Consider the following 14,857-nt stretch of genomic DNA (forward strand, 5'->3'; position numbering starts at 1 on the left):
GTAACCTTGTGAGGACTTTCAACCATTACTTGTTCAAATATGAAACAACTTGTTTTACAAAAACATTTTCTTGTACTACTGCTCAAGTCAATATTTGATCACTTTAAAATCATCTACACCACACTTGAGAGGAACTGTCAGAATTGGAAATTTGCCTTCTGGCCACTGAGAGGTTTCTTTTTTCTGTGTATTCTAATATTAAAGTTGGGGGTTTATAGTCCGATATCAACTATGGTAGCAGATATCATCCAACTCCACTCCCCAGTCTATTCTGAAACCTTTCAACCTGTTGGTTGGTCAGGCTATTTTGACTTGCAACATGTCCGCATCCCAAAAGAAAACGGTTGCAATCATTACCAGGTCCACAGTAAGTCAGTCTGAGACTCAAAAGACAATCAAGGAAGCAAGTAAAAGACACAAGCTATGATTGATGTCAATATCAATATGATAAGCTGGTTTCTTCTTTATCTCCTTGCTGGTAAATGTCATGAGTTACAGTCCGTGTTTGTGTAGGTTGTATCACATTAGCAGCAGAAGTCACTTACTTTCTTCTTTTGTATTATTAATGCGGGGCCATGTTCTTTGATCCCACGCAGGGAAGAAGAGATAAGACCTGCTGCAAGCAGTTGGCTGTGACGCAGCATAAGCAATAGGTTAGCTGTGGTAGCAACTCATTTGAGTTGGAGAGGCCATCTCTTAATTCTTGAACACAGCTTATGAAATCAGATGTTTTCATTGTTCAGTATCCTCTGCGTCCAGCAATAAGAGCGAGCACAACATACCACTGATCTCGTTAGGCTGAATTTTGATAAACAGGTCTCAATATGAGCAATGTCAAACAACCAGTTGGGTGGTACTGTACATCACATATCAACATTAAACAGTGCCTTAAATGAATAGATTATAAATTTACTTAGATAGAGGGTGGGTCTTGTCTAATCTTGCACATGAGTTAGGTGGTATCACATCACAAACTTGATATGACAAATAAATTTGAGATGTGCATCAGGCTTGACAAATGAGTCAGTGACCACCAGTCCCTACATGCCTGAATTTAGTGAATGACTATCAAAACGAAATATTTGGAAACAACAAACCTACCTGCAATGACCAAGATACAGTCTTCATGAATCACAGCTAACTATTTCCACTTTTAAGCAATAATTCTCCGATCAAAAGAAACATTAGCAACACGCTGCCCGTTCTTCCAGCATGGCCCGAGCACATCTCCCTCCCACAACTGATGATCGAGCCTCAGCTGTACATGAAGGGTCCAGCTTTTGGGAGCGACACAGGTCAGAAGTTCAACCACTGACGAATTATGAATTCTGTATCGTTATAATGGTTTTATGGAATGCATTGTCAAACTTCCCACAACATTATGGGGTGTCTTTATAGAAAATGAAATAATGCCAAATACATATTGTGGTTTTCACGTCAACTTGGTACATTGATAGTGCACAAGTTTGTGTGATTAGACATGATATCTTTGGTTTTCTTACTGTTTGTACCAATGTGTTGATGCCGTGCACCTCTGATATGTTCAATGCTCAATATCATATCAAGGGTGCAAAACTTTGTTCTGGTTGTCAATCAGATATTTAGCCACAGGGGTGGCTTACAAATGATTGGAATGTTTGGAAAAGTCCATACCATGCATTGAAAAGAGATCATATTGCATGTGTAACACCTGGGTCTATTTCACAACATAATTCATACACAATATCAGCAGCGACACATGTCAATTATGGTCCTTGTCAACATGAAACATGAAATCGGAGATTCCAAATTCCAAAATCCATTCTAGAAGGAAATGCTTGGAACAACACAACCAGAGGCAAGGGGTAAGGTTCCGTATCATTTTACACTTAGACTTTGCCAACTTTAATTTGTAATTTGCCTATGTGCAAATAAGAGAAATGAGTCACGTTCCTCTTATTGAAAAGACTCAATAATGGCCCATCCGTTAATGCCATGAAAAGAGTAGGTTACATCAAGTTCTACTCGTGATAAGGCAATCATAGGTTACCATGAAGATTTTCATGACTTGGGCTTGGTCGACATCACTAGAAATGAAATTTGTCCTCATTAATAATCACATTACCGATAAGGTGATTTCACAAGCAGACCCAGTTTATGCCTGAAAATGAAATTAATTGATAAATTCAACTAATCAGGACCAATGTGGACATGGATGTGACATGACTGAGGTAATTGGAATGATAAGAACAACGTAAATATTAGTAATTTATGGGACGTAGACAAGAGAAATTCAACAAATGCGTGCAATCAAGCACAAAAGAAACCTCTCTTATCCCAGTGCACATAGCAAATAAAGACAAAACGGAAGCATTTGAAAAAGATATTGAACAGAGGAATTTTCATGAGTATTATAGGTGACAGTTCAGTTTTAAGCCACTATTTTTATCGAGCATTCTGAACCGGACATGACATGGCCCTCCATTGCGCAGCAGACTTTACGGGGACCTCCAACAGGGTTTTGACCATTGCATTGGGATTGTAATGGTTAGAATTGTATAACAGAGTGGACAGTGCAGACTAGCCCGCTGATTAAACATTCACACGATTCACCCAAGTGCGGATTAAACCACTTGGAAATTCCTAAACATCTGTCGCGAATGTCTAAAAATATTTGAATTACTGCTATTAATCTGTATGAGAATTGGAGTGAAAGAGGCCAATTCATTCATGCACTTGAACACAAAGAATGAAAATTATCTGAAGACGACCATGCAAATATATATTTTTTGAGAATCTATACTGTTAAGCTACATGTACAGTCACTTACTTCAGATATGATGAAAACAGCCTTTTAGGGAAAGGTTGCCCTGACAAAAACATCGGCACTTGATGTCATCAGCAGCCAAAGCTAATGGCGTCTGCAGGGAACATTGTATTAACAATATTTCCAACAAACAAATGAAAGTTTGGAATAATGAACAGGCAATGGGGATAGTCTTACCATTGGAATGTCTTGTCCAAAATGATAATCATTCATCCCATTTTTCTTCTTGTCTCGCCGATCTGCAAATACACAAAAAAATTGATTTAAACTTCACAGTCCCACACATTTACAATGTATAAAATCCACAAAATGGAAACACACCTGAGTTAGCTCCGACACACACAACATACATTTCTAGGAGTTGGACTATAACCCACTATGAGCATGCAAAAATGTCGAAGTTGTCAGCGAAAATGATCAAATATTTTGAAATAGCGTACTCGACAGGCCCAAAACTTCTCATAAGAGGGCGATATATGTTTTCCTAACCCGAAACAACACTTAGTACCAACTACTATGGAAAGTATAATAGAGGGTATGTAATTTTGCATACAATTATTCAATAATATTTCTAATGGGATTAAATTGTGAACATAATATTACCAAATGTTTTTACATTATTCCTATAACTGAAGTTCGACTTGAATGTTTTGGCTTGAAAAAATAGACAATATCAACATGACTGAACAAACAGTACTGCTAATCAGGTGGAAATTCAAAATAATTATTTCAAAATTTGTGTTCTGACAACCAAAAAAAGTTTCCAATAGCATGTCTCCGTCAAGAAATTTGGACAGATGTCCACTAATTTTCAAAAATATAGGAAATGTTCTGAACTTTTGCCCCCATCAAAACTTATTATAATATTAGCAAAATTGCGTAAATCAAGATAATTGACAGGGCTTCCTGTCATTTAAGATGAATTGCGCCCAATCCTTCCCCCTATGAGGTTGGCTTTCAGTCATGGTTCTCTGAATAACATAATAATTCAATCCATAGCAATGTCACAAAATCAAAGATTTAAAAAATCATACTGAAAGTCACTAATTGCAAATCAAGGCAACTCCGACAGACGTATCGAATTCCCAAAAATCACCAATGTCATCCACAGAAACTGAGAGGTGTCGTCTTTCAAAATCTTAAATCAATACAGCTTTATTACTGATATTAGCAAAATGTCAATCACGCTTACAGCCACAACGCTAATTACACAAACCAGAAAAAAAGTGAGTCAGATAGACTATGCGCAGTTCAAAAGTTGGATGGTAACCTCTGCACTGCACAGACTATAAACCAAAACGCATTAGGGACAGCTACAAATGACATTTTCATTACAATTTTCATGTTTGGCTGGTCAGTGACCATAAGCAACTGCTGATTCAGCCAAATCTGGCTCTTTCCCATGGAGACATTTTAATGACACTGAAATTGGAACCTGGCGATTAAGATAACTGATATAGTGAGTAATTAAGCCACTTGGCATACCAAGCCATAATTGATAGAATGGTAGAGTGATATGGGGCGTTGGAGATAACAATGGGAGACAAGAGGTGTGCAAAGACCTGCCCAAGTCGACAATATCAGCTCTGGAGTGGTTATATGAATTTCTGACCAGCCTATACCCATTGAAGAATAAGGTACCAGCAAACCACTACATGGAGTGATACACTACATTTCGTGAGGGAGTAGTTAACAACAAGTACCACCCGGAACAGTTTCGCTTTTCCTTAACAGCCAAACCTTAACCATACGATGACAAACCAAGACAGAAAGAATGACGACACCATCCTTACCACATTCAAGATAATCACCTCTACTGAGAAAATGGTGTGCCCATAGGGAACTTTCTCTCTCACAGCCCAGTCATGCCAGTTTGAAATGGTGCAGCGCAGAGACGTAACCATAGCCTTGCACCCTATAATTTCATTCAGAACAATTGCAGATTCACACAGACCGACACAGGCCACTATGGACTTTTAAGAAAACTATGGCGCAATGTGTTGCATAATTTAGAAGATTATAGGTTAGCCCCTTAATCCAAGCCATCCAAATGGCTATGACCAAGGTTTTGGGGGATATTTTTTCTCTCTCGACTCATTACTGGTGGGATTTTCAAGGCTGATGGTCCTGCTGTGCCACATAAGGTTTCAAGTAGGTTCTGGATGTCATTTTACAGCCAGCCCTTTGGCAGTTTCCCGGTACTACAATAACGTTGTAGAAAGTGTAATCACAAGAATTAATTTGGTTGGCTGAAGTGTCGCATTCACACCACTTGTGTCTGGCAACATTCCTACAAGCCCAGGCTAGAGGGAATTTCTGTTTGGTTCAGTCCTTGTAACCATAAGGGCTTCGGTTAAAACCCAGCTGGACCTTGTCTTTTTCCTCTGTTTGCTAAATTACTGAAAGCCAACAATATTAAAGAATATTAGATCTCATGATTTAGGATAATACTTATAAATCAGATTTAAGACATGAACAGATCAGCTAACAGTTATTCGACAAACAACAAGACTTCTGTCATTCAACATCAGTAACAGACATGTTATGTACTTACATGGTGGAGGTTTCCTCCTTGTATGAGGGGACTTCATTACTGAAGCCATATCCAGCCAATTCAGTTCAGTTCAAAATATGAAAGAACAGTCAATCAACACCACAGACAGAAGTTGAACTCTTTTTGAAATACTTCAACCTGACTGGTTGATGTCACTACATCAAGTTTCTATTCCAGTCCCGACAACCACAATCAATTTCACTGAAACATCCTATACAAAAGTCCACTAACAATTGACAGCAGGTTTCATGCAATCATGAAATTTCCGATCTGATCATCCCACGTGGTTCATAAGTAAAATCCAATACGATTAAATCATCTTAATTCTATCAAGTTGAAACGATGGTTTACAGAGGAGCCGGTAGAGTCTAATGAGACATCAATACCTCGATTTACACTTGTGGCAATTTATATTACAATCTCATGACGCAAACTGGAGTCTGTCCAATGGGTAGCGCTGGCAAATTAGGCATCTCGTTTCTTGTATGTTTTGTCTGAACTGGTAATGAAAGTCATTTTATGACGTAGAATGTATTTTAAAGGGAGGCTACAAGGAAGTGCCAGATGGGCAATGCTGAAGTATATCAAGTTATCAATATAAAGTTTTTTTGTGATGGGCAATGGCTGCAAATGTATGATAATTGTTGCTATAATATAATCTTTGGTGCTTTTTTCATGGCTAACTTGAATTGCCTCAAATGGGGGCTGGTGCTCTATCTCGGGACATTTTCTAAAAAGACGTCTCTCAAGACACCATGAACCCCAAGCATGCCTAAATGACTTCATAACTTTCATAAAACATATCACCCCATGACAAAAACCACTCTCACAGTTTTGATAAGCATCAATAATGTTTTCTTTACCATTTAGTCAGGAAATGTGTCAATTGATTGCGGCCAACACATATTACATTATCCTACTAAACTGGCCCCCAGTGACACTATCAAAACATACGAAGAAATCATACATGTTGGTATGCCTCCTTCAAAAAAACAGCGGAACTGATCTAGACACCCATGGAAAGAAAATTATTGATGTCAAGAGACAGGTACATTGCCAAGGCCTAATCTAATCGACTTGCAGCTGAGCAAATCAGGCTTCAGTTCCACTGTGTAGACTTTGGGACATCATGTCTGCTATTCTGTTCAGTCCAGAGGCTAGGTCTTTCAGTAACTTGATATTACTGTCAACCATTCTAGCTTTGTCGACCAATTGGCAAGAGCACCTTCTACGTCAAAATGCCGCCAAGACCATAATTGCTTGGGAAAGTAATTAATACGATTGATTTGCTCGAATAATGATACATCCAGGTTCCATGTGTATTGTGACTTCATATAAACGGTATTGAATAAGTAGAGGGGCTGGAGGGGACTTGGGGGGTCAAGAAGAGACGCTTAGGGATTAAATGATGGACAAGGTACAGATGCAGGTGTGCATACACTGTGGGTTTTTAACCTTAACCAAAAGCATCATGCTAGTTAGTCTAGCTTTGTCAGTGATGGGCCACACCTGTTAATTAACAACTTGTACATGAATAGGGTGTGCATGCATGTTTAAATAGGCTACAAGGAGGTGTGACCAAATGACACCTGCTGAGGAAATATTTCTGCCTAGTGCCGAGTGTCTATAACAACAAACACTGAACAGCGTAAACAACAGAAGTCCATTCAAAGAAAAAACAATTACAAAGCTGAAGAAGGCAAAAAGGAGCCATTTTTGTAAAATACGCTACTGATTATGATAAAATTCTTTTTCAGGAAATAGTTAGAATGAGCATGCGTATTTGCAAGGTTGGTGAATGAGTCCAATTCTGGTGACAAAAAAATTGTAACCAAGGTCACAGTGCAAAGAAAACATACTAGGATTTTTGAAAACATGTTTCATCATTGTTAATGTTATTTACACAATATAATCATTCTATGAATGGTAATGCTATTATACTGTTGTATTCATAAGAATAATGAATGATTAGTTGCAACAGGCACAACCTTTACCACACTTGTCCTGCTCAAACAGATATAAATCAAGTCTCCCTTGTTACTGTTTAAGTTGGTGAAATTTTGACCATGATTGATGATACCTGTAGCAGTAAAATATTTCACAAAGTATACGTACAACATACGTGAGCAAGGAAGGATACCAATGAAGCAGATCGTAGTGAAAGTTTCCCCTTAAAGCCAAACTAAACCGTGTCATTGAGTCACATCATGAAGCTATCATACAGTGGTAAAGGGTGAAAGCCACCTGTAAGCCAGAACCTCACAGTACTCCAATCATCAAAACCTGGAAGTTTGTTTCAATGAGAGACAAAGAAACTAAAAACAGTCACTAATTTTGATGATATCACATCAACAATGACTGACACTCACCTTGGTCAAGCCCATCAACAGGCATTGCAATCAATCAGGAGATGAGATGAATTCGATATTATCTGTCTCTAGTCTACAGTTCAAATGAGAGTATACTTTTTCGTCATTTGGTATCCACTCTCAGAAAACGTACTCCACATGCAAATCAATGTATTCTCAAAGCGAAATTTGATAAAAATGCTACAATTGAAGGAGTCACCAACATTTAGGCTGATAACTTCGAACTGCACAGACCAATTTGTCCCCAATCCTTATCCTATAAATCCACTTATGATTAGCTAGGACAATCACAGGCCAATGTTTATATCCTCAAGCACAATCCTTACCTCATTGTACAAAATGTATGAAAACAAAACAGGACCTAAATTCCACAAAGACAATCCTCTTTGATAAACAACCTGGCTATAAAGCCTAGATGTCAGATAATGCACAACTTTTTCGCCTAGATTTCTATGTCTAAAGTCCCACGCATACCTGTCCTGTACCTGCCCAAGTTCTGTTTACCTAATTAACATAGACTTAAATCTGACCAGACAATATGATTGGTCAATCCAAGACAATTAGAGGTCAAACAATGTGTCCAGTAAGGCATGCAAGAGCCCTTGTCCAGGGTTTATGTAATCACAATCAGACTGCATACCTGACAGTGGCGAGATTCCTTTGTCCCTGAACCATTGTGAAAGTTCACCTCACAACAAGAGGCTGAAATGAGACTTCCTTGAAAAGTAATTTCAGACCAAATTTCCTTTTTTTTGAGATGGTCCTCAAGAGTATATTAATCAAGTTGTAACAAAAAAATTTTTTTTAGTCAAATTTATAATTTGCTGAGTTTGATTTGGGCAAATGCCAGTCAATGTGTCAGGGTTCCGAACTAGTTACATCAAGTGACTGTTCCCCTTTCATAGTGCAAACCCCTTGCAATGACCTCTGACCCTGAAGAAGAAAACAACCTTCACACTGACCAAACACAATTGAAATGCCCATCAGTACTACCAGCAGGGAAACTAATTTCAAAACAATACTTCTCAAATGCACCATTCAGACTGGCAGTGGGCAAGAGAATTCCCAAGCTTATTAGTCTCATTTCATTTGATATCCAGCCGAGAATGACAATCACTTGTAACAACAATAGCTTGGGGAACTGTAGTTAAGAGAACATATATGTTCACTGGTGTTGGGCACATCATGCGTTTTAATTGACAGTGAATGGAACTAAACACAATGGGATGGCACCAAGGTGAGTTCCATTCACACTCTGCGCGCTTTGTTGTGATTCTACAAACTTCTGATTCTCCCCAAGTCTCACTCACAAGAAGGATCTAGAGAGAGTTAACAGGATGCTTCTTGCCGAGTTCTTTGTATAGCTATGCTAGCTTCATCGTTTATATCAAATCAAGGATATGGTTCAATTCTATTTCTAGGGAGAAGAACCTATCCAGGTTATACCACCAATACTGCCCAAAAAAACTAGCCACAACTGCTGAGATCCTATCATTTTTGAATCACTGCAAGTTTTCAGTTTAAAGAACACAAAAAACATTTTGATGAAATTTTGTTAAATGACCAGTGCTGCCACCTGGGTTTCAATAACCACTGAGAGACTGATTCACCCTGGGATTGCTGCTATTTAGTATGAGGACCATTTGAGGACAACCAATCCTTTCTTCAAGACTAACTTCTAAGACATCCCCCACAGACATACCTGGTTGAAAGAACGGCTCATGCCGAAGGTAGAACTTGACCTCATCCCTGTGTATTCCCCATTGTTGTAAGATCTCATAGGGATGCTCTTCAATGTAGATGGGCCGCTCTGGAAGGAAAGGTTACAAATGCCAAGTTGGAAGGTCAGCAGTTTGGAAAGAGTAATAGGACTGTAGAGGAAATCTTTATTACCATGGTCTATAACTTTGGTAATATTTTGTCCACTCTTGCAAGCATTTGCTGAATGCCACTCTAGTCAAGGGCCAATCGGTGACATGCACAAACTTCAGACTCAATATTCAGCTTGGGAGGAGGAAGAGGAGCCCATCACAAGCTTTTCAAGGGCTTCACTTGATTTATAGAAAGACTGGATGCTCAGACTCAGAGTTAGCCCCACAACGGGGGGGGGGGGTCTTTTGAAGAAGTGAACAGCCAAAGTATTTTACTGGTGATGATTACAGATGAAGAGATAGCCGACATGACAAGTTCAGCAAGCAGCCACAGTTCTTCGTTCTTACCACATCCCCTCCATAGTTCTGTCAAGTGACAGTATTGCTCTCCTGGATCTTTGCAGGACACAACCACATCGCCACATGTTGTCTCTGGGGTGATTGGAATGTCGACGCTCCGTTGATGGTTACTATCTAGATAGACCCTCAGGATGATCTGCAAAGAGCAATAAAAAGTTGAAATTAACAGTTGCAGGGAGTCTATTTCATCATGCATCTGACACCTCTGTACCAGATCGACTTCAAGTATCCAATTCACAGACAGATTTATCATCATCACTGAGAAATCTAGATAGGCAGGGCAGAGAAGGGCACAGAAAAAGGCAGGGTGCAAGGGTTTGCTTAACAAAGATGCATTGCGCACTGCCAAAAAAGGGCTGGGCAATAATTGAGAAAAGTGCTTCACCCAGTTCAAACTCTTTAGCAAATGAAACACCTCAAGTGCCTAGTTTGCTCATCGCTATCTTTTCTTCAATCAATGAGCTTAAAGCTTGTCTTTGTAACCGTTGCCGCCTTTTCTGCAGCACCTCCACCAACACGTGTCAAGAAAAACTTATCCCATCCTTTATCTTTCATTAAAATTTATCTTATTTATCTGATAAAGAAACGATAATTTCTCAAGAGTCCAAATAAACCTTTTGTAAACTGTGACCTATATTTGGTGCCACCACCTGCTCAATTGATAGGGATGATGCCGGACACCAGCCCAAGATATCATCTTTAGTGACAATATTTTACTTCCAGACCACAGACTTCCGCATTAACCACAGAAGCAAATGAGGCAAATATTGTCAGTCTGTCACATCCCGATAGAGTGTGAAATGAATAAATAGGGACATCGTTCTATTCGTCTTGGTGAATCACATGGGAAATGATACAGTGGAGACCGACGGAAATGAACCATTTCAATTGAGCCACACTCAATTAAAACATTTCTTACGCCAAATTTGATAATGAACAATGGTACCAGATGCAGCTGCTGTGACCGAGGTTTGACAAATATTCGGCAATGCGCTGACAGTCAAGGTCGACCAGGATAAGGAAACACAGTCTGGCTGGGTCAAAAAGCACTGACCGCAGAAGTACATATGATGGCATCTAGATTTTTCATAAAACCTCCCATCTAATCTACAGTCTTTGACATCATTAGCTGTTCTATCATTTAGATTACTGAGATAGTCAAAGTATGAGATGAAGGACATCAGTAATAGGCAATTTGACGTCATAATCCACTGGCCAATGCATGTAAATATCAATATGGGTGAAAAAAGCAGTCTGAACTGGTGCATGAAATTACAATACTTTAGCACTGGTTAATACTCAAGTACATGTACCTTGGTGCTCAGTGGGCCCAAGTGTGACCTTTCTTGTTCAACACAGAAATAAATAGTGGGCATGGTTTCAAAATATATCACGATATTCAACCATACAATGGCGCACAATGACATTTAATTGCATGTCATCCACATTGTGCATTTCAAAAGAATGCTTTACCATGCTTATCCAAAGTTGTGGTTTTTAAAAGCAGTGTAGGGATTTGGAGTTATGTTCCATGGCACTGAGATAGTGCCCCAAGGCCTTTTCATACATGAGAAGTCTGGTCAAAGTTCAATGAAGTCAATCTTGACATTCTGGTCCACTGAGGTAGCACTCGTGACGCTGATGATCCTATCATAAAGAGACTTAATAATATCAAATACTCATACTTAGAATGTTGATCGAGGTCAATTATTACATGAACTACGACCAAACAATGTTTTCTGGTGGGCCCTACATGTCAAGTACACGGAATACTAGAACAAAGACACCACAATTGTACGGCTAGGATCCTGACATCACTTATCAGTGGCATTGCTATTGTCTTAAATTCCAAATATCGAAGCACATTGAAAATACAAAATGGCCGAGTCTGGTGGTTCTAACTCAGTTTTACTCACCTATTAGTATTAACAAAAAACTTGTACCTTTCAATTACATGAATTAGTGACTGGATGAATTCATTCTACCCGACATGCCAGAGGCAACGAAACTCACATACTCCTCGTCATCGACAGGAATGTTTGCCTTTCAAGTGGGTGAAGTGAACTTTTAAGGACCTTATTTCAAAGGCATTACAGAATAGAATCGAGCATCTTGAGCATGTGAGGTCCACCTGTATCAAGCTTTGACCTGATCATAACAATATATGCTGTACTTGAAATTCTATGTACTCAATTCAGTAAAAATATTCAAGAAATAGGGAAAATAGAAAAACAACAATATTGAGGGGCTTAAAATTGAAAAGCTCCATATCATGCCTCCTTCGAATCATGTCCTTTAAATATTGCAATATCCATGCAAGACGACAGCTACATCATGTCAAAGTATACTTTACTGATTGAGATTGTACATGTACAGTAAAAATGGTTGTACACATAGGCCTAACTCAGGATACAAGGATGCTCTTGAGCTGAAACACTATGCATGACATGTACCTCACTAAAAAAGGCGAAGTACTATCAAATACATGTATCACGAAGATGTCTTCAAACTTTCTACATGTAGCAGGAAGACTACAAAAAGTTAGGCTGTCACATCATGTAGATAGTCATATATTGTACGGAATAAAATATAAACACCAAAATAGCAGTGCACCTACATACTTTTTCAAAGCCCACGGTAAACACCTGACCAGATGTTTAACCACGAGGGTATGATTCTCCTAAAATATGAAATGAAGGCCCGACTCACCACAACACTGGAAGGTGCAGCTGAAACTGCAAAGAACATTATCCCAATCCTAGGATTCAAATCACCGAACTGTCATACTGGTCCTAACTCCACAAGTTGCGCCAAACTTGTGACAAACTCCATATCTCACGCCAAACCTACCGGCATACTGCCAGCTGCCTGTCAATGGTTGTGATAATTTACCTATCAAAGCTCAATAAGCCATGACCTAGATTATGAAGAGGTGTCGCTTGAGGGGTCCAGACCGCATGAGATCAGAGAATAATCGGTGTAACAAGATATGAGATTTTCTATGGGTCCAGCGATATTTCTCCAAGAGCCTGCAGGCAAAGGTTGCTGATTATAATACATACATGAGTTGGAGGTAGTTGAAAAGTTTTATATTCATGTTATCAATTGACAATTGCAATACCTATTGTGATATGTGTGCCTGAAGGAATTTCTCAACTATCCATTGTTGATAAAACACAACGCATGTGTATACTACTACTAAGATGATAATGAGCAGCAACAAAATTATAAAGGGAGACTATAGGTTGGAGCCAGGTAGGTCAAATTTGAATGTTACACAAAGTCACCAAGAGAGGTCTCTCTTTTTCACAGGACTCATGTTATTGTTAGCATAATAAAGAACACCACAAATGTTAGGATGTCATCAGTACTGTATGATGTAGACAGTAATGGCATGCGCCGACACAGAACTTTAAAATCCCAGGACTATAGGAAGATGAATAAATTGGATTGCACCACAACAAAACCTGGAGGCAGGTAAACTGTAGTGTGATGGTAAGAGAGAATGTCAGAAACATGTAAGTGTACAAGCTGACTCCAAGAGGTAGACTAATAAAATGATTCAAGATCACCGCTTGGGTGATGTTAATACCACATGGTTATCTTCGAGACATCTTGTAAATAATATCAAAGGTACATTTACCTGTAGGCAAGAACCAGAACATCTTATTCTTAGTGCATTGAGAGTTTCAGTGGTGGCAGTGCACTGAGACAGATGATAGTCCCTCTGGTAGAATGGCACCCCCACTGGCCACAGGTAGGCCTAGTGAAAATCTACAGCATTTGCAATGGTATGGAGACAGGTTGTGACAGCCGCAGCCGGCCAGTATGATGACACCGGACTGTCACTGTCACTGTCATGACTGTGTCACTTGACACTGACAGTGATGACACTTCGACAGTAGCTGAGGTCCATGATCAAAATTCATGGGGCTCATGCTGATTGCATCATTGCTCATGCATTGCATATGCATGGGGCTAGCTGGGGGCCGATGAGGATAGGCCTACTATATAGATAAAACATACTGCGAATAGGCCTACTAGTGTACTACATGCGATGGCCACTCCAAAGATATATAAGAAGACACACTACTCCGTGGGACAGTGAGAAATAAGGGAGTTAGGCCTATTAAAGTTCAAAAGCAGACCATGTTTTTTTTGACAGGCAGTACAATACATAACATTGCATTGCTAGAATGAATTGTCGATTGTGTGCACAGTTACAGTGTACATACTGTACACTCACACTCTCATGTTCATGAACCTTCTACACAATAATCGAAATCTCTGTAAATGGAAGTTTCACATACTTGATTTTGGTGAGGCAGGGCCATCGAGATAATGATTTAAAAGGGGAAAACTAATGCTGCTATCATGCTTTCTTGCTCTTTGACAACCACAACGAATGTCCCCAAAATGATTCCAACTGAGCCGTCCAGACAGCCGAAGACAAAACCATGATACATCCAAAACACCATTCAGTGTGGAGAGCGAGGGGTTCATACTGGAGATAAACCATTCAGCTAGGTCTCTTTCTGTCGTCGTCATCTGGAGATAATCCATTCAGACAGGACTCCTTTGGTTGTGGTCAACTGAGGAAGGGATTCATACTGGAGACAAACCATTCAGTGAGGACTCTTTTGGTTGTTGTCATCTAAGGGAGGGATAGTTCTCCCGATAGGGGCGCCACTCTCTAATCATGAAAAAAGTCCAACAGTCGCTGTAATATGCACCGAGCATTATCCGTGACCTCAAGATAATTGGCAAGTCACAGCCTGTATCTGGTCCTGTCGTAGTAGGTCTCATGAACCTGTCACCACCTGAGTTGCGATAGTGTCTCGCACTTTGACCACTATTCGAGAGATGGCGATAGTGTTGTTCCAGTCCAGCGCGACAA

The 14,857-nt window shown here is 39.5% G+C and overlaps 1 protein-coding gene across 6 annotated transcripts in view; it reads right to left on the minus strand.

The window, feature by feature from the left end:
* Window positions 1–14,358, minus strand: part of LOC135484214 (apoptosis-stimulating of p53 protein 1-like) — a 33,690-nt gene extending 19,332 nt beyond the window's left edge. Inside the window, exons 1-4 of one of the 6 annotated variants that reach the window (XM_064765458.1) lie at window positions 14,271–14,358; window positions 9,949–10,096; window positions 9,432–9,539; window positions 2,984–3,045 (exon numbers count right to left, since the gene is read on the minus strand). In XM_064765458.1, coding sequence (XP_064621528.1) covers window positions 2,984–3,045; window positions 9,432–9,539; window positions 9,949–10,096; window positions 14,271–14,294 — 342 coding nt within the window. In that variant the 5' untranslated portion in view covers window positions 14,295–14,358. Of the gene's footprint in view, window positions 1–1,101; window positions 1,141–2,983; window positions 3,046–5,360; window positions 5,626–7,729; window positions 7,770–9,431; window positions 9,540–9,948; window positions 10,097–12,577; window positions 12,615–12,669; window positions 12,788–14,270 lie in introns of those variants that run through there. The other 5 variants (XM_064765456.1, XM_064765467.1, XM_064765460.1 and 2 more) reach the window with 5 other exon arrangements.
* Between the last annotated feature and the right edge of the window lie 499 nt (window positions 14,359–14,857).

The sequence above is a fragment of the Lineus longissimus genome, chromosome 3 (assembly GCF_910592395.1).
Source record: "Lineus longissimus chromosome 3, tnLinLong1.2, whole genome shotgun sequence".
Taxonomy (NCBI): Eukaryota; Metazoa; Nemertea; class Pilidiophora; order Heteronemertea; family Lineidae; genus Lineus; species Lineus longissimus.